The sequence below is a fragment of the Centruroides vittatus genome, unplaced genomic scaffold (assembly GCF_030686945.1).
Source record: "Centruroides vittatus isolate TY-2023 unplaced genomic scaffold, ASM3068694v2 contig_900, whole genome shotgun sequence".
Lineage (NCBI taxonomy): Eukaryota > Metazoa > Arthropoda > Arachnida > Scorpiones > Buthidae > Centruroides > Centruroides vittatus.
In genome coordinates, this window is record NW_027122591.1 from 3315313 (window position 1) to 3334820 (window position 19508).

A 19508-nucleotide genomic window follows, 5' to 3' on the forward strand; every position below is an offset into this window, starting at 1 on the left:
CATTATTTTTCATTTGAAAAAATAAATCCAATAAACAATTGTTGTATTTATCTTTAGGTGAGATATCTGAAAATAATCGAGAAAAGTGGTTATCAAGCTCTTCCTTGGGTGAGATACATTACACAGAATGGAGATTATCAGCTAAGGACACATTAAACATATTTTAAAAATAAACATTCCTTTAGCTAGAGCTTGGTTATAATTTAAGAAAAAAAAATAAACAAGAATATTTAATAAGTTTTGTATAGCAAAAATATTAATTAATTAATTTTGAGAGTAATAAAACTGGGGATTTTTAATGAATTTTTTTCAATTTGTTTGGTACCACATTGTCAAATGTACATAATGCGTTGAAATAAATGTTTAATCTTGAAATAATAATTTTTGTAGCAAATGTTTATTGTATAAAAAAAATATTTCAAAAAGCCTAGAGAAAAATATTTTCTAAGGGACATTTTCCAGCATAATAGCAATTCCTTGTCCTCCACCAATGCATGCTGAACCAATGGCATATTTTCCTTTTCTTCTCCTAGGAAAAGTAGCAATAGTTTGTGATTTTTTTTTTTATAATCATTCTAATAACAACAAAATTATTTTTACCTTAATTCATACACAAGATTTGCAGTAATTCTTGCACCAGAAGCACCTACTGGATGACCTAAGGCAATGGCCCCACCATTAACATTTGTTTTTGTAGGATCAAGCTTTAATTCTTTCTCAACTGCCAGAAACTGAGCTGCAAATGCTTCGTTAATCTTAAAATAGACATTAAGTCTTTTTAATAATTAAATTTACACAATGTGCAAGGAAGAAATGGTATAAAAACTCACATCAACCAAATCTACATCATTCAACTTGATGTTAGTTTGTTCGCACAGCTGTCGAATTGCATTAACAGGACCAATGCCCATTATTTTTGGGTCACAACCTAATTGAATTTTATTATGTGTGTTGAAAGCTTATAAATTAATAATTGAATATGACTATTTGATAACTCACCTACATAACTATAACCAACAATTCTAGCCAGTGGTTTGAGATTATGATTTTTAATTGCTTCTTCACTGGCAATCACAATTGCTCCTGCACCATCACATATTCCCTTCATAAAGTAAGAAGAGTATTTTGATACATTCATGTCTAATAATTTTTTAAAATTTTACTTACAGAAGCATTCCCAGCAGTAACGGTTCCTCCTTTTTTAAAAACTGGAGGTAATTTTGCTAATATTTCCATTGTAGTGTTTGGTCTAGGATGTTCATCTGTGTCAAAAACTTCTTCTTTCCCTTTGATCTTTATTTTCATTGGAGCCATTTCATCCTTAAATCTTCCATTATCTTGAGCTAAGAAATAAATTTTTTTAATTTTTTTAACACCTTATTAATTAAGAAATACAACACATTTTTAAAACCCTTCACTGTGAAGTAATGCTGGATATCCTATATTTGAATGAATTCCCTTGACTTTTTTATATCATAAAAAAGTTTAATCTTCTGATTTATAAGCAATTTTTAAATTAGTGTATAGGCACCCTTGATACTAGTTTTATTGTAATAAAATTCACCTCTATTTCTAGTCTGTTTTATATTCTTAAATAATCACTTTTTTTTTGGAAAAATGTTTTGGTTTTCATAAGAACATTTTTGGCACTTATCAAGCCATCTTCATATTTGGCAAAAATTATTGATTTTCTTACAGAATATTTGTTTGAAATCATCATCTGAAATATTATATATAACTTAAAATTAAATATACATTACCAATGGAAGTTTTAAGCAATTTATGAAGTTTTAATTTCTTAAGTTTTTAATAATTTTTCATATCCCAACTATCATAATGCAAATAGCACTATATTAATAACCTATGAAAATTTACTGTACAACTAAAACAACCCCTTTCATCTGCTTAATTCTAACAAATCTTTCAAGGTTCATTTCTTATTATATTTGCCAGCTTGGACTTAACACCAGTTTAACAGTCTTGTTAATAATTTAAGTCCAAGCTGGCAAATATAATAAGAATTGAAATAAGGACAATAAGGCAATAATAATCTTTCAAGGTTCAGTTTATCTAGGACTACTTTCCAACTAATCATTACTTACAGTCGACTTGCCTTAAAATAAACATTGATATCAAGCAAATTTTGCTTGTTTTATTGTATGGAAATTAAAAATTTTACCAGAATTCATTAAACTGAACAGTAAACCACCTTCATTATTGCAAAGAAATAAGACCATTCTACTCTACTCAGAAAGAAGGAGTTAAAGCATGATTAAAGTGTGCGCCCACCCCTTTAAATGGATATGGTCCCATGCAGATGTGCTAGTTTGCATATCAGGGATGCATACATGATGCCAGGTTTGGCTACTTTTTTACTCTTCTGGCACCAAACAATCTTCAACACCAAAAAAAAAAAAAAATATTAAGGATTTCTTTTAGCTTTTGTTTTGTTTAATCATGATGACTTAAATGGTGAATACCATCTCATTTTGTTTGATTTGAAAATCATGTACAAAAATTACTTAACTTAAATACTTAAATATCACATTTTTATATTTTTTTCAGCATCATTCCTTCATTTGAAATTTCAATGTTTTATTGGTATTGGAAAAAACAGGTATTAGAAAAACAGGAACAGGAAAATTGAAAAAAACAGGAATGTCAAAACATGTTCATTAAGTAAACCAGAACATGGTATGAGTAAATTAAAAAGTATAATCTGCTAAAAAATCTTACCCATAAAAAAATTAACTGCCATTTTCAGTCTTCTAAAGATTTTTCATTGTGTAACATGCACAATTGCAATGTTGATATTTAGTGGACACTGGATTTCATTAGTTTTAATGTATCAGAATTTATGTAAATTCAACAACAAGGATACAATGGTCAATTGGTTACCATTTTTGCAGTTTAACAATAATAATCCAGTGTTTTTGGTTTCTATTTAAGTCAGAATAATCATAATATTGTGTAATCTGAGTAAGTTAATATCTAATTACAATGGATTGATTATGGTGATTGCTAATGATGACCATTAAATGATAAACAGAATGCACATCCAGTGGGAAATCCCTCTGTCCAAGGAAAAGAAAAATACAGAGAATATTTATCTATTACTTTTCAGCTAATGTTGAAATCACAGTGAAAAACAAACTTAGAAAATTAAAAGAAGTCTTGACTTGAAATATGAAACACACAAATAATGAAAAGGAAAAGAGGAATTTCCATCAGTGAGATTAATCCTGGGTTAATTAATAACCCAACTTTTAACTCTCAACTATACAAAAGCATACAAATCATTTAAAGCTCAATTTTTTAGCAAATGGTTGGATTGATCCAAAAATTTTGATAGAGAGTTCTTCAGAACATAATGCACTTACCTTTCCTAGCAAAGAAATTTAAAACAAACTATAACACTTGTATAGTTTTAGTCAGTACAATGATCCATTTTATGATTGATCATTGCATAGCATCACTTCTATAAAACTAAGTACTGTGGTCTGTGGTAATTTTTTTTTCTTTTGTAATTGTTGAATTTGTTTTATTCTGTTTTAAAATTTACTTACACTGTATCTCTTCATTAGTTGAACCACTCAAAGTTTATGCTTTCCCCCATTTAAAGTTTGGTTACTCTGTCATGTATCAGGTGAGGTTAAAACAGAATGGAAACATCACAAATATGGTGCTGGGTAAAATGCACATGCACAACAAGTACATCTGGGACTCTAGTATGACATGTGCAGATTGTCAATGCAATTCCATATTTAGCTGACATTTGATTTACATCACAAAACAAAAATTTTATGACTACTGTACTTTGTTCGAAATGGTGCATTTTACAGTATGTTTTATGAATCTTGGCCAAACTGTTGTGACTTGCACAGCAAGAACAAAACTATGTTATTGTAACCTATACTTTTTGCATACTAATTTAACAGGATGTGACGTACATCTCATGTCATTGACATACACTCTTGTGCTACCCATAAGGGATGTTTACAAAGTTTTCAGCCAATATTTATGAAACTCTTTTCATTTTAAACATTAGATTTTACAAACACAAGTTTTTATATTACATATCTTGTTTGATAGATTACAAATTAAATGTTTTAATTCTTAGTCATATCAACTGCATGTAAAGGATTCTAAAGCAATTTTTTGGAAACAGAAATATAGTAAAAAAATTATGAATTCATTGTTTACATATACATATACCGTATTTTAGATTTTATAATATGCATTATTTTTTTTTTATGGTACATATTTGGAGTTACCATAGTTTATTATATAAAAAATGCATTACATATTCTAACATGTGATCTTTAATTTCGTATCCTCGAATCTTATGGAATGAATTCCACATAATTTATCACAATTTTAAAATGATTCTTATCATCATTTAATGTCTATTGTAATAATAGATATTGCCAGACAATTTTTTGCAGACATTAAATGACTGCCTTGTTAATGTTATATTTTGAATGATTGATATGTTCCGAAACGTAATGAGTGAAATTTTAAAAGTGTAATCAAAGTTTCTTTTATAGTTACCATCTTTGGGTCAAAAGACATTTTTAAATTTTTCATGCTATCAATGCTTAGAATGTTAATTGTTATTTGCTCACAGTATAGTAAGTATTCACTTATCCTCATCAATAGGTTCTTGAAAACTGACTTTAAGCAAAACAGCATAATTTGCATATGGTAAAATGGGTTTCATTGATATAAACAAGTTAAATTCATACAACATATTATTCCTGATCACAAAATCATTATCAAACTTCCAAATAAGAGCCAAAACACTATTGCTCACATTCAAGAAAGATAAATATTTACCAAAATTTTGGTGAATCAGTGAAGGAAGATAATGATGATAGTGGTGGGAGGCTTAATCTTCATCACTGGTAATGAGCACTAAAGATTTCATAACCCGCAAAAATAATTACAGTAGAGCGTCGTTTATCCGAATCAATTGGGGACTGGGGTTGTTCGGATAACCGATTACGTGCGAAAAAAATATTAACCTATTCCATGTTGAAATTTTTTCCGTTGCGTGTCGCTTCGCGTTGAATATTCGTCGATGTTAGGCTTAACGTAAATTTTTTAAAATAATAATTGTGGCTATTGTATCGTTAAAAATTATTTCTTTATTTTGTACATAGAAAATAAATATATTGAAAAATATAAAAAGAAAAAAATTATACTTTAGAAGTTAATCTAGTATCAAAAACGTTCAATTCGGCACAACACGGTCCGACTGGAACGCTTTCAATTAACCGACCTTTCGGTTGATCGGCTTTCGGATAAATGATGCTCTACTGTAGTTCAAAAAGTCACCACCAGGGGAAAAAATTACAGTTTATTCCTTGTATTGGCATCATAACACATTACAAATAACAATCATAGCAGTAGATGTTCAATGTGCTGTCCACCATTTCCTGCAACCAGGATAACGCGCAATATCACGCTCTTAACGGTTGCTGAAAGCATATTAGCTAGAATGTTATGAATATGCTGGCAAATTGCACCTGTTAGCTCTGACAAATGTCTGATGTTGCAATAAAAGCTGCTTTAGTGCTGATTGCAATATGAATTTGCATAAACACTAGATGTTCATAAAGTGCCTTTTTTCCATGGTGGTGACTTTTTGAACTAATTATTTTTTGCAGGTAATGAAATCCCATGACCTCCTTTATTATAATTCCAGGTTTGGAAACATTTGGTCCAGTAGTATTCATTTTATAAATGGTTTAAAGTGAAACTTAAATTATGATCACCCTGTATTTTACAGAATATATATTGATAATTTTTTAATTTAGTAATAACATTTATGACATTATTGATAAAACTCACCATCTTTCCAACGTAACTGAGACTGTAGTGCAAAGTTATCGCATTCTTCTCTTGTGATTTTGTACATTTCTGCTAAATTTTCTGCAGTTATTGCCATAGGCATTTTAACATAAGAATCATTTAGAGAATTCCACAAACTGCATTCAATCTAGAATATTAAAAAAACATTAAAGTGTAAATAATAATTCGTCGAAACAAAATTATAAATATATATAGAATTGCTTTAATGAAATATTGCCTTAGGTTCAGATCCAAATTTCACTCCAAATCTAGTCTCTCTCATCATGAATGGTGATAGACTCATGTTTTCTGTTCCTCCAGCTAGCACAATTTCTGATTCTCTCAGGCAGATTTCCTGTTGAAACAAAATTTTAAATTTGGCGATAAATATTTACCTAGTCATTAGTATTATAAATCATTAGCATGCCTGAGCTGCAGAAACAACAGCTTGAAATCCAGATCCGCATAAACGATTAACAGCTAGACAGGGAGTCTGAATGGGAAGACCTAACTTCAAGGCAGTGTGACGAGCAGTGTAAATTCCATCTGGTGATGCAGCCTTTAACATTGTATTAAATAATGACATTTGTTATAAAACTGATAAATTTACTTAATATATGTTAAAAAATTACTTACCTGGTTTACAATACCAAAAATAACAGAATTCACTTGCTGAAGTTGTACTTGAGAAGACTCCAAAGCGGCTTTACTGGCTGCCACGGCAAGCTCGGAAAGAGACGTGTCTTTTAGACGTCCGCCAAATGCGCCAAAAGGCGTTCGTTTAGCTCCAACAATAAATACTCCTTAAAATAAAATATTTATGGTAAATATACATAGAAAAATTTTAAACGTTAATGCTAATTATTATTATTATTATTAAAAAAAAAATACAACAAATGCTAGTCTAAAATGCTGTCTAACTGGTGGCTTGCAGGCCGATTCTTCTGCAGATGCAGCATTAAGAGAGTAAGTTGTTATAATGTCTTTAAACGTGCATTTTAAATGTTAAAAAGGAATTTAAATGCTTGTTATCAACAAAGCTCGTCTGTTGAATGGTATAGCCAAACACTTATTATTGGTGAATAATGCAAAACGCGGTCTGATGATTACCAATAGTTGTTTTAAACTGCAAATATGAGACGTCGTCGATTATAAGATGCGCTATAATTTCTGCTTATTATTTATAGTCACGCGCAATCTGCAATACAATTTTTTTGCCAGCAAAAAGAAGTTCGTTGTATAATTCACAAAAGTACGTTTTTGTTAATAAAAAGTTTATTGTCATATAATTTGCGCAACATCTTTTTCTTGTTATGCTAGCTATGAAATGATGTAACTACACTCTTGCTAATCCGACATCCCCCAGTGAGATTGCCTAAGCACTTCCATAATCTCAAAAATATTAGTCGTGTCACACAACCTGTTTTCTCGGGTTTTTATTTCCGTATACAGTATTGCATTATTTGCCAACCTGCCTCCAAAGAAAATCGGAACCAAGGTGATAGGCAGACCTTAGGCCTGTGCACTCTCGGTAATTAGCATCTTGCTAATCTGGCAAGGAATGGGAGGATTAACAAGACTCTAATGTATATTACAAAATTATTTTAAGTACAAACAGTTGGTTACACTTGCTAATAGTACAGTATAACAAATGTTAAATGTGACACTGTAAAGGACAATAAAAAACATGCTATATAAAAATAACTCTTAAGCTTACTCCCTAAAACTGAAAACAAAACTATGCAGAGCTGCTTCCTTTTGCCTGAATAAGTTTATTGGAGATACCAATAATACTATATTTTGTATAAAAGTAAAGGTGAATTAATCCATCAGCATCTCTATCTTGTAAACAACAAGATACCTCATCATATTTTATGTCTAAAATTATACTTTTTACCATGTTCAAGATTCTTGAGTACACTTTTATATTGTGAAAAAGTTGTCATAGATTATATGCAGCGATCTATAACCTGCAGGTTTTTAAAACAAATTTCACAGATTATAGACAAGAAATTACAATAACTATTTTAGACAAACGAAAAGAATAAAAATATATATTCTTGATTCTAAGATGCACTAAGATATATATTTCTCTCTCTTTTTAAAAAATTCATATGAAATACTGATCTATCTGTAATTATCTTTCTCTCTGCGTACCATATCAGAAATCCTGACGTTGGCGAGCACCCGGCACAGGTTAATAAGTGGTTAGTTAAGCTGCCAAGGTGTATCCTGGGGGAAATTACAACCAGAGTGGTTCCCCATTGCTTTCTATGATATGTGATGTTACGCAAGGGGAAATGCCTTCCGGGAGGTCTAAGGGAATTGTGACTTTTGTCACTTAAAACATTGTGGTTTATATTTACATGATTTTGATATGCCAGAGAATTTGTAACCTAGTGAGTGCTTTACCATTTTATTGTAAAATTGAAATGAATTCATTTTTTTACCGCTCCTGAAAAGTTTCTTTTTTGGCATTTATAACATTATGGCATTGCATGCTTCAATTATATTATTATTAATGGACTACTGTAATGATTAGCATTAAATCTGTAGAATACAGTTTTCTAATGTTTGTGCTTTAAAAACAGTACAACACTGGTAAAGAATATTATCTGATTTATTTATTCTAGTATACACAGAAATTATTAGCGATGTTAATTTAGTAAAATTTTTATTAACCTTTAGCAAATCGATTATATTTAATATTTTTAGTAAAATACTAGATCATCTGCGACCCATTGGGTCACTTACTAAGTTACTTAAAATTTGTAAAGAATAAAAGATACTGTAATAGGTAAAAATCATTTTATAGATATATATTGCCTCCACATGTCTTGTTTTATAGATTTTTCCTCAAAATAAACCTCAGATCATCTCTGTTAGGTGAGAGATGATGATGTAACCCATGGTGTGGAGAGCCTTTTCTTGAAATACTGTATATACCAAGTGATACTATAAGAACTCATAGCATGTACAGTACATTAGGGTAATGCTTGTACTCAGCTATTATTATTTGTTCTTATAAGTTTTATGCTTGTATCTTTATATATATATTTTAAACAAGTAGAACTAATATTATCTAAGTTATAACCAAATTTATAGTTATGAACTATTATACCTATGATTCATTGGGTCACCTAGTACTCAGATGTTACAGTATGCAAGATAATTTCAATTCAATATTGCAATAATAATAATAATTTTGGTGCAATAATTTCAATATTGCACCAAAATTAACCCATTGAATGATTTAAGTGTAGTTATGAGAAAGTAATTGGAAACTTTAAAACGTGACATCATACAGAATGCTGAAAACTTGAACTCTGAACCTTTATACACTTTACGACTCATGTCCGAACATCACGTGCCATTTCTCCGAGTTAGGAGCACTACTATGTAACTCGGCGACTAAAATAAAGTCTTGTTACAGCATTTCCTAGAAATAGATGTTAGACATACTGATAGTGATAGGGATATTAGTCAATGCAATGTAAAATTTGATTGACTTAATTTTAAAGTATATTTAAGTTCAAGATTTGATTGTTGAGCGTTTGTTTTCAATGTAACACGTGCCATTCATTATTATTGTTATATGCGAGCAACTTTCACACAACTGTATCTCTGAAACTACTGAGAACAATGCTTGTGTTCATATAAAGATTTTTGCTTACAAAAACCTATATTATCGTTAGTCGAGATATTTCCCTGTCCTCCCGACTCACCCTGTATAATCTACAGTGTATATATATATATATATATATACATATATATACACACACACACAGTACATGCATTATTTATGTGAATAATTTCCTAGATTCATTATTAAACAGGAATGATGTTTCTGACTAAATGTACAATGACTGTTTAACAATAACACTACGTCAATTGCCATATATCATCGGGCTATAATATGGCGGTAACAATTATAAATTATTAATAAATTTGACCCTAGAGAGAGGCGTTAGACACCATCTCATATTAAATTTAATAATTATAATCACCAAATTATAGCCAATGGTATACAGTAGTTGAAGTAGTGTTATTGCAATATATTGGGTTTAGTAAGATGTTTATATTGACTGTTTAACACTGGAGGAAACTTTTGCTAGTATTTATTAACATTTTCCTGCTGGATTTTTGATTTGTTTGGTGCTAAAAAATTTCCAATTTCCAATACTTAATATGATCTTTAATTTTCAAAATTATTTATGTTTAAGCATTAAAATTTTTAGAATTTATTCATGCTTTAATTATAAACAGATAACCTATGGGCTGTAAACACAAGTAGTTTACGTGTTTAAAAGACTACTTGAAAAGGTTTCGCTTATATGCTGATTTTAAAATGCAATTACAAACTTGCACCCTTGTGGAACAAATGGAGCACTTTTGCATAATCTATCCAACCTTATACCCTGTGCATGGAGGTGGTATGCAAAAGTTTATCCTAGCAATTACCTGCAAAAGTATAAGCCATCATGCAGGTTATATGCATAAAAATACAACACTTGTGATTTTCCGATTTTGAAGGAAAAAACACAATAAGAAAAACAATTTTATAGCTTTTGCGTGAAAACTCATACTAATCAAATAAACAAACACAGGAAACACAGGAATCTGGTTACACATCAAGAAAGCATTTATTATGTGTATTTTCCTATTATATTATGAAACTCAATGTGTTCAATGTGTTGTCTTTCATTTCTAGTGTACAGGTCAATGCACAATTGTACTGCATTCAATGCAAAATTGCAATATATGTAGTGTATTAATTAACGATGATGAATAAAATATCATTGTTAATGTTGCAGAATTTATGGCTATCTATATATATAATTGAAACGAGTTGATGATAATAATCAGCGCAGAGCCCAAACAGTTAAGAGTTGAAAACTGAAATTTGGTACACAGTTAGGGTACATCACGAGAATGCACACTAAGAAGGGATTTTTCAAAATTCCTTCCCACAAGGGAGAGGGACAGGATTAATGCTTAACACTTCCATCAACAATGGAAGTGTTATGTAACAATGGAATTGTTAAGAGAAAGCGACGTGCAAGACGCAGATGCAGTTTTTTTCGTTTTTGCAGGAAATCAAACATACTTTTAGACCCATCTAAAAATTCTCTAATTAGTCTGGAAACAGGGGGGACCAAATTCTTGCATTCTGTGAAAACGGGTAAGGTTGACTATAACGTAACAATCTTAATCTTCGCTATCGTTACTTTTGCCCAAGCAACACCGGGCCTACCCGCTAGTTTTGTATATATTGTTAGATAGAATAAATGATTTTCTTTTTAGGAGAATAAAGCTAATTAATTACTGGTAATTAAACTAGCTAAATATTGCTTAGCACTAACAAACATAAAGAGTATATTTGAAAAAAAAAAAACGAACAAAGATTTTTCTTGGAAAAGTTTTGGAATGGAATAGTTTCACAAGCACTTTTTCCATTCAATCACAGTTTTAAAACATCAGCATGGACTTTTTTAATTGGCAAAGCCAAGAAATCTGTTTTGTGGTTATATACTATATACAGTATGTGCATGCATATTTGTATATGTATACGCAAACGAGCACGTAGACTTGCGTTATATATATATGAAATATACATGTTATGAACTAATATGTACTGTACGTTATGAAAACTGACAAACAAAATCGGAAATTGTAATAAATTTCAGGTGTTTTAACATAATTTATCAAACTGACTGGTCATTATGAATACTGCTATCACTTAGTCGGGCAAAGTGTGATAATACGTTGAGGAGTGATCATCCAACATACGTTAGCCAATCAACACTCTCATATGAGTTGTGCATGCTTATCGCATTTAGTACTGAATTTTAAATTTATGCGACCAGTAGTTAATCTTGTGTGTGACATTTTAATTTTACTTTTGTATGTTAAAATAGTGTTTCCTTCATTGAAAAAAGTAATGATCATGGAGCAATCATTAAGTAATATGAATAATTGCTTCAACAACCAATTAAATAAGTTAATAGCAGAAAAAGGTCAGAACAGTCAAATTTTTACAAAATCAGCATATTTGTCAATGATACAAAAATGAAAGTTACTTCTAAGTTACCTGGAAGAATATCAGCATTTACATAGCTATGACATTGTATCTATCGGAGAAATAGAAAAATTAATTGTTCCTGTAAAAAAGGTAACATGATTAAATATTACGTTCGCACCGAAGAAATATTTCGGCTATCGCACGATGCCCGTATTGCTATTGGCCATGGTGGTAGAAACCATATGGAAAAAGAATTAAGTACGAAATATAAAAATATTACAAGGAAGATGATCATAATTTATTTGAAGATGGAATTCTTGTGGGAAATCAGACAGTCCATTCAATTCAATATGTGGATGATGTGGTGTTAATTTCGACTACTAAACTTGGTCTACAAAAAAACTAAATCAGAAGCAGAAATATTTTCCCATTTGGAAATGAAGATTAACCCAAATAAAACTTATATCTTTATATTTTGAAGAGGAAGAATGGCTAAACGGGATCACGATTTTTGCCTTCTAAATCGGCGGTCGACAACCTTTCTGACCTCACGGACCACCTAAACTCAAAATTTTGAATCCAGTGGACTACTATCATGAATTTTTTTAAACGATACAAAATCTGTAAAATAATGATCATAAAAGTTTGATTTTAGTATGTTAATATGAAACTCGTGTGTTTAATTATAACAAATTAACGCAAACCTAAAGTTCATTGCTGCTTGCTTAAAATATGTTTATGAATTCTTAGCACTTTTCCACAAAGAACGACAATCGCACTCACAATATTGTTTATTGTTCATTATTTATTAATAACAGTCACTTCGTATTTGGTTTTAGATTCGAATAAAAACCCCCAATGAGTGAAAAAAAGCAACTAAGCATTTTGCATTTCTTTCGTAATACTTCGCGTAACCTTCAGTTGATCGATGTCCAAATTTTTCCGGACCACCCAAATTTTCTCGCGGACCATCAATGGTCCAGGGACCACCGGTTGCCGACTGCTGGGCTGTTCTAAACGACAAATTGAAAGTAGTTGAAGAAATTTCATACTTAGGAATTCACTACTTTGACGCTATCTTTTGGAAAACATTTCTAACAAGTTCAAAATACAGCAAATAGAATAATAAATAATTTAATTTATCTACTAGTTACAATGAAAATTAATTCTATACAAAAACAATTTCAGCTCTTTTCATCAATAGTCATAAATTCAATATGTTATGCTCTCCCAGAGTGGGGCATGTGAGAACGTGGATCTAGAGTGCAGTAAAAAGGGCAATTAAATATAAATATTATATTTAACATAAATTAAATGTAAAAATTTTAAATAGAAAGATTAAATTATTTTGTTACACTGTGGGAAAGCAGGAAAGGCAAATTTTTATCTTTCCAACATCTTACATTTCCTTTACAATTTTATCTTTCCAACAACCTTTACATTTCCTTTACAATTCTTGAACAGATGTTGAAGTTCCTGCCACAATGACAGCTCATCAAGAGCCCGCCTGATTGGACAGCATATCTGTATAAAAGGGGGATAGTGCCCTCTTTTGGGGCTGCTTTCTAGTCACCCTGAAAAGCCATGGTTTGAATCGTGTGAGAAGATACACAAATTCTCTACCTGATGATAGAATTGATCCCACCTCCGAAGCAAAGGTTCTGTAATGTAAGCTCTAAGGCCGCGACTCCACTAGCCGTAAAAGGGCCGTAAAACCCCTCACCGTAAAAGCTTTTAATCATGTAACCATGATATTTTACGACCTGCTCAGGCGTAAAAGCTTTTACGGTGAGGGGTTTTACGGCCCTTTTACGGCTAGTGGAGTCGCGGCCTAATGTAACGTTAGTATAAAATTACTGTAATGTAATCTCAATAAATAGTTTAGTATATAGATAAGGGATTTGTCTGTCCTTCCATCTCCTAAATCAACACGAACCCCTCCTACACTCGAGGTTACCATTTTTGTTTGCTAATTTATAAAAGTCATAGTCTTCTATTCCAACAACAATGCCCAACACATTTTGGTTATCTGTACGGCTACAGTCGACATCAGGGACTTGTATTCGTATGGTATCACCAATTTGAGCAGGAGGAAATTTTCTTTTTGAGGTTCATAACATTTTCGTTGCTTGCAGTAGAAGATTTCGCGGCCACTCTTTTTATAGAAATAAATTTGTGTTGTTCAGTCAAGGCTTGATATGAAGACATGGTGGGTTGCAGCTCCTGTTCGATATTTTCCTTTGAAATATGGTATTCGTTATGGCCACTGCTCAAATTTTCTTCAAAAGTATTAAGAATATCTTCGAACTGTTCTTCGGTTTCAATATTTGCGATTTGTTCTCCAGGCAAAGATGAAGATGCTATGACTCTTTTTGGTTTAATGCCAAACATGGTTTCATAAGGACTTTGGCGTATTCCTTTGTCATATATAGTGTTCTTGGCAAATTGAACAAAGGGCAAACTGTCTGACCATTTATTTGTATCATTATTGTTCATCCATGCAGTTAACATATTCTGTATATCCTGATTGGCCCTTTCAACTGAGCCTTGTGTTTGACTGTGACAAGGCTTTTCATGAACTATCTTAACATCTTTCCACATAGCACATAGTTCGGATATGACTCGATTACAGAATTCCCTACCATTATCTGATTGCAATATAGCTGGGGCACCAAATGCTAAAAATATATGAAGAAGGTGATACGCTACTTCTTCAGCTGTCTTAGTTTTCAAAGGTTCGTTAAATGATCTTTATACACCATTATGAACTTATATTCGCCATCCCTGTGTGACTGCAGGTCTATCGGATTGACTTGACATCTTAAGTTTAACTCCGAACTGATCATTGGTTTCACAACAATACCTTTTTTAGGTGCACTATGTTTAATTTGACATTATGTACATAAATTTAAATACAACATTACAACTTCACACGTAATATTTTTGTATTTAACTTGCAATTCTTTAAGCATATGTGTTCTTCCTCCATGGCCTGTTCTGGTGTGAGTTTCAGATAGTATACTGAACAATTCATCATTGGTAATATAATACTGTATATTTGTATCTCCTGGTTTTAATGGTACAATTAATCTCTCTTCATCTTTAATTTTTAAAACATCAAAACGTTTTAATCGTCTGTAATCCAAAGGTGTGAATGCTGCACTTAGTTTTAGCAGAAATCACTTCAGAAAGTATTTTAGAGTACTTTTCTTGAGAAAAATAGTAACAATTGTCTTCTTGTTTACTTGCAATTAATGCAAATAACTTTTTTAAAAAAGTTCATGGTTCATTGCAGTATCCATTCGATATAAATTAGGGTATCGGATAAAAAAATAAAATTTAAGAAAACGTTGCCTGCACCAGCAAACCTTACTTAAGACTGACAAACAGCAATGTTCCAGAGTATAAAAATATATGCTATGTGATTTCAATCACGGCAGAACAAAGGATTTGGCAACAGACTGTCGCCTCTCTGTCGACATTGGCTTCTCGTCTTAACCTCCACCGAATCTTATCTGTGCTTGTCAACATACACCGGCGATTGTTCAAATGTATAATAATATAACCAAATATTCAGTCTTTCACCCACGTGTTTTGTAATGCGTCGAACATTCTCTAATTTCGGTCTTTCACGGAGACATATTTACATATAATGTTCTCTCTCGGTATCAGCAGATAATTCAATTTATACGAAAAGTACATGCAGATGCTAAATGTCATAACCTATCCACAACCACACCCATACACTTTAAATCATCTCTAAATTACTTATAATACCAAAAACAATATAAATGCTGTGTAAATACAGTAGTTGTAAATACTGTATTACACAGTATATACTGTGTTGTTTACAAAATAATGACAAGATACAACCATGTTGGGCCTAACTATATGTTGCCAACATGTATTTACACTCAATGTTTAAAATACGAGCAAATTTAAGTTTTGCTTTTTGGAAATTGGAATTTTTTCGAGTATTTTCAATCTGTGCTCGGCCGAACTCACGGGTGCAAAACCCGCAAATACAAAGGGTGAACTGTATGCGGACAAGTATATAATTAATTTATATTTGTTTCGTCAAGAGATAAGTTGCGGTCATATTTTTATTCTTACGACATGAAACTAAAATGAAAACTTTTTGTAAATTAATGATTCATTACTTAAAAAAGATAAATAGAATAACAGTTTTATAGATTTTGTTTATCAAATAGTCCATAAATACTTTTCCATTTTTCTTTACATATTCTTACGATATCATTCAAATCAAACAGGAATTTGAACTTTGGTACCGTTATTTCTATAACTGTTATTACAACAAGCTTTAAAATTTTTATTACTAGTAGATACAATATCTAAAATTTATTTTAAAAATTAAGCAATGATTTTTTTTTAAATTAAAATGAACACAATTTAACAAAATTAGTTGATTATTTAATTTTAAACTGACAGTATGAAGAGTCAAAAATATAGAATATGCAGTATATCATCAAGTAAATTATAACTTGCAACAGACTTATGTTTTAATTATGCTATATAAATTGAATTTTGCTTAAAACATTCCTCTATAAATTTCAATTATTGAACTGCATTTTTCTAGTTATTTACCTCTGAATTCAATTCAGATTGAATTATCTACAATGAATAAAATAATGTAAATTCTATAATATACGGTATTTTACAAACTATAAGATGCACTTCTTTCTTCGAAAAATTGCCAACAAAATTCAGGTGTATCTTATAGGTATTTTTTAAAAAAATTGCTTAAAAATTAAGGCGCGTCTTATAGTCCGTAAAATACGGTATATCACAACAAAAGAAAATTTTAGGAAAATATGAGAATCTGTTTTTAATCGCAAAACATTCAGTCAAAAATTCCGATGCATATTCGTATCGGGATCTTTGTCTCCGAGATTTGTTATTCCATATTCACCGATGCCGATCAAAATTCTCATTTTACATTTAAAATAATTTTAAAATATCTGTAATAATTTATTTTCTCATGCAATGATGATGATGATGATGATGATTTATTACAAAGAATTCATAACTAATATTCACAGAAGTCAAAGAATCTTAACAAATTCAATCGTAAATATCTAATAAAATGGCAAAAAAAATTATACCGAAGTGAGACAGATTAAATAAAATAGAATTTTCCTTAATCCTAAAAATTAGCTTTTTATTTATGCAAAAAACATTTTTAATAATTATACAAGCTTGCTTCAAGTAGAGCATTTTTAAACTTTGAATTGGTTATCATATGACCATCTGTTAGATAATACAATTATCAGGTCTGCCTTGATAAGTGAGGTGACTAGGCAACTGTCTCAAGCAGTAAAAATGTTCAAAAGTAGGAAACAATAAATAAAAATAATAAACCAAATATAGCAAAGTTCCATAAATATACTTTAAAGTTGTTTAGAAATAGTTCATACAAGAGTCTCAGCAATAGAATTGCTCTCTATTGACAATCATTCTAGAAGCAGGAACAGCAAATATCAGTTTTGCTACAGGTGCAAGTTATTGAAGTGCAAATGAACTTTGTATCTGCCGAACTTATGTCGTCACGGGTGCATACTTGAAGAGGCCGACGTCACTGCTCGAGAGCTCGGGTTCGTCCTCTTCAAACGTAGCTACTTCTCCGTTAAAAATGGCCTCAATTTTAATTGTTTTAAATCCCTTATTTGTTCTAAGAATTCTTTCGAACCTTCTGGAAATGATCCGTGTTACTGAACCGTTGGCTCGACGCAGCTCTGCCCGGGTATCGGCTACAATATTGAGGGCGTCGCACGGTCGAATCTCTGCAGTTTCCAACTGCATAATTGTTGCCGGCAGTCTTCCAAACCGAGATTTAAGATTCACTTTTCTAAAAAGTTGAATAATTATCCTTCTCACATAGTTGGATTATCCGTCTTAAGGTACACAATTGATTGGTTTGGTTTTATTTGATTATGGCAACACGACGTATGGGAATTCTTCTGAGGGAAAATGCCTCCCGGGCGATCTTTTACGGGAAACTGGCCTCCTAGTTAGATGTTGCTAATACGAAAAAACCCAGAAAACGCCATACGACAACCCGTCGGCCGAGGCACGAGCACACTACTAGTATTTGGTGGTTTTATCCAATTGGTTGCTCGTGGGCATATACAATTGAAGGTATGCAAAATTGTTTTAAAAATTAGCATTTACCGAAAGTAAATTAAGGTTCCATCCTTATGGGTCTTTCTTCCTTTTAAAAACCCGTGAAAAAACTTCTATTGTTTTAAGCTAACACTAGGGGTCAAGCCAACGCCTAGCATCATGACTTGCCAATGGTGGACAAAATTATAAAAAAACACCAAACAATTTCAAACTGTGGTGGAAAAGGCTACAAAATCCCCAAAATATTGGAAAAAAATGACGTTATATCATATTTTGGTTTCTAGAAGACCTATCCCAAAATTTCGGTCAAAACACGACCACGTAAGACCTATAAAAGCCTTTCGTTTATATCCAACAGGACCCGAAATATGCCTCTGCGAAGTCAAACGTTTAATTGGACTCAGAAGAAAATTCCAAGGCCTACTAATGAATAACATTGGAAGACTACAATTATTATTTAACTACAAATAGTAATATTCTAGAAAAGTATTTTCATCACTTATATAGGTTAATGTTACCTTAGGTGCCAAGATGGCGGCTCGTCTCTGATTCCAGCAAGGAAACAGTGGGGCACACGTTCTAACCTAACCTAACCTAACCTAACCTAATAATTTGGTTGCTAATAATTATGGTAATTTATTAGAATAGGTTATGTTAGGTTAGAACGTGCGTTCCACTGTTTCCTTGCTGGAATCACAGACGAGCCGCCATATTGGCACCTAGGGTAACATTAACCCCCCTTTTTTTTACTGCTTATATGAGATGAATTTTAACATAATTATTTATCTAATTGCATAAATGCTTAATATAAAGGTTTTTTAATGATGATTAATTCTTTCAATAATAGTCATGTTTCAAAATATTAAAATTACGAAATTACATCCTTATATTTTTATTTCAATTATAGGATATTTTTTAAGCATTAATTTAGGTCTAGACATTGAGATCACGTGTCTACGTGTCGTGCAGACATTTTCTGATTGGGACACAACTTCACGATTACGATTTTATAGCAAACCTATAACTTAATCGTATACATAAATAAAAATTGGGTCAGAGTTTTATTCCTTACAAGGCGAATTATAAACAGTAAACAATTGGCACAGTCACGTGGCTGTCGCTATTATACGATCCGCGAATAGGCACGAGCACACCACGTGTGTTAGACCAAGACAAACGCAATTAATGTAAACCGAAATACTCTTCTTATATGCTAAAACTACAAATTACTAACCTCTTACTAATGCAGTCATTCTTTCCTACAAATTACTTTTCTCTGCCTACTCGATACGTGTCTTCACCGTCTCGCTTAACGACCGAAAGTGGAGCTTATTGCGCCACTCGCTAGTTGCGAATTTAATTACCGAGTGATAATCCAATACAATAACTTAACCCCAATCTGTTAAATTCAAATACGTGTACTGTAATTTCACGAAATACGTTGATTTAAAATAAATATAATTTTATCTAATCGCGGATTTTCGATGTGACG

General features: G+C 31.5%; 2 protein-coding genes across 2 annotated transcripts in view; one reads left to right on the top strand and one right to left on the bottom strand.

Annotated features, from left to right (window-relative positions):
* The window catches only part of AP-1mu (adaptor protein complex 1, mu subunit), a 43684-nt gene extending 43303 nt beyond the window's left edge, over positions 1 to 381 (top strand). The window contains exon 12 of the mRNA XM_067280979.1: positions 58 to 381. Coding sequence (XP_067137080.1) covers positions 58 to 156 — 99 coding nt within the window. The 3' untranslated portion in view covers positions 157 to 381. The remainder of the gene's footprint in view (positions 1 to 57) is intronic.
* yip2 (yippee interacting protein 2) lies at positions 376 to 19508 on the bottom strand. The gene is made up of 10 exons (XM_067280980.1): positions 19251 to 19508; positions 6490 to 6656; positions 6281 to 6412; positions 6092 to 6208; positions 5854 to 6001; positions 1168 to 1343; positions 1000 to 1102; positions 831 to 928; positions 601 to 755; positions 376 to 529 (listed from the first exon to the last, which is right to left on the bottom strand). The coding sequence occupies exons 1-10, from the start codon at positions 19267 to 19269 to the stop codon at positions 445 to 447; spliced, it is 1200 nt and encodes a 399-aa protein (XP_067137081.1). The 5' UTR covers positions 19270 to 19508; the 3' UTR covers positions 376 to 444.

Bases quoted from the DNA above. Each gene is read 5' to 3' on its own strand.
- yip2 (XM_067280980.1), bottom strand. The intron at 6,209-6,280 runs GCATGCTAATGA...TTGTTTCAACAG, and splicing joins CTGTTGTTTCTGCAGCTCAG to GAAATCTGCCTGAGAGAATC. The intron at 1,103-1,167 runs GTAAGTAAAATT...TACTTTATGAAG, and splicing joins TTACTGCTGGGAATGCTTCT to GGAATATGTGATGGTGCAGG.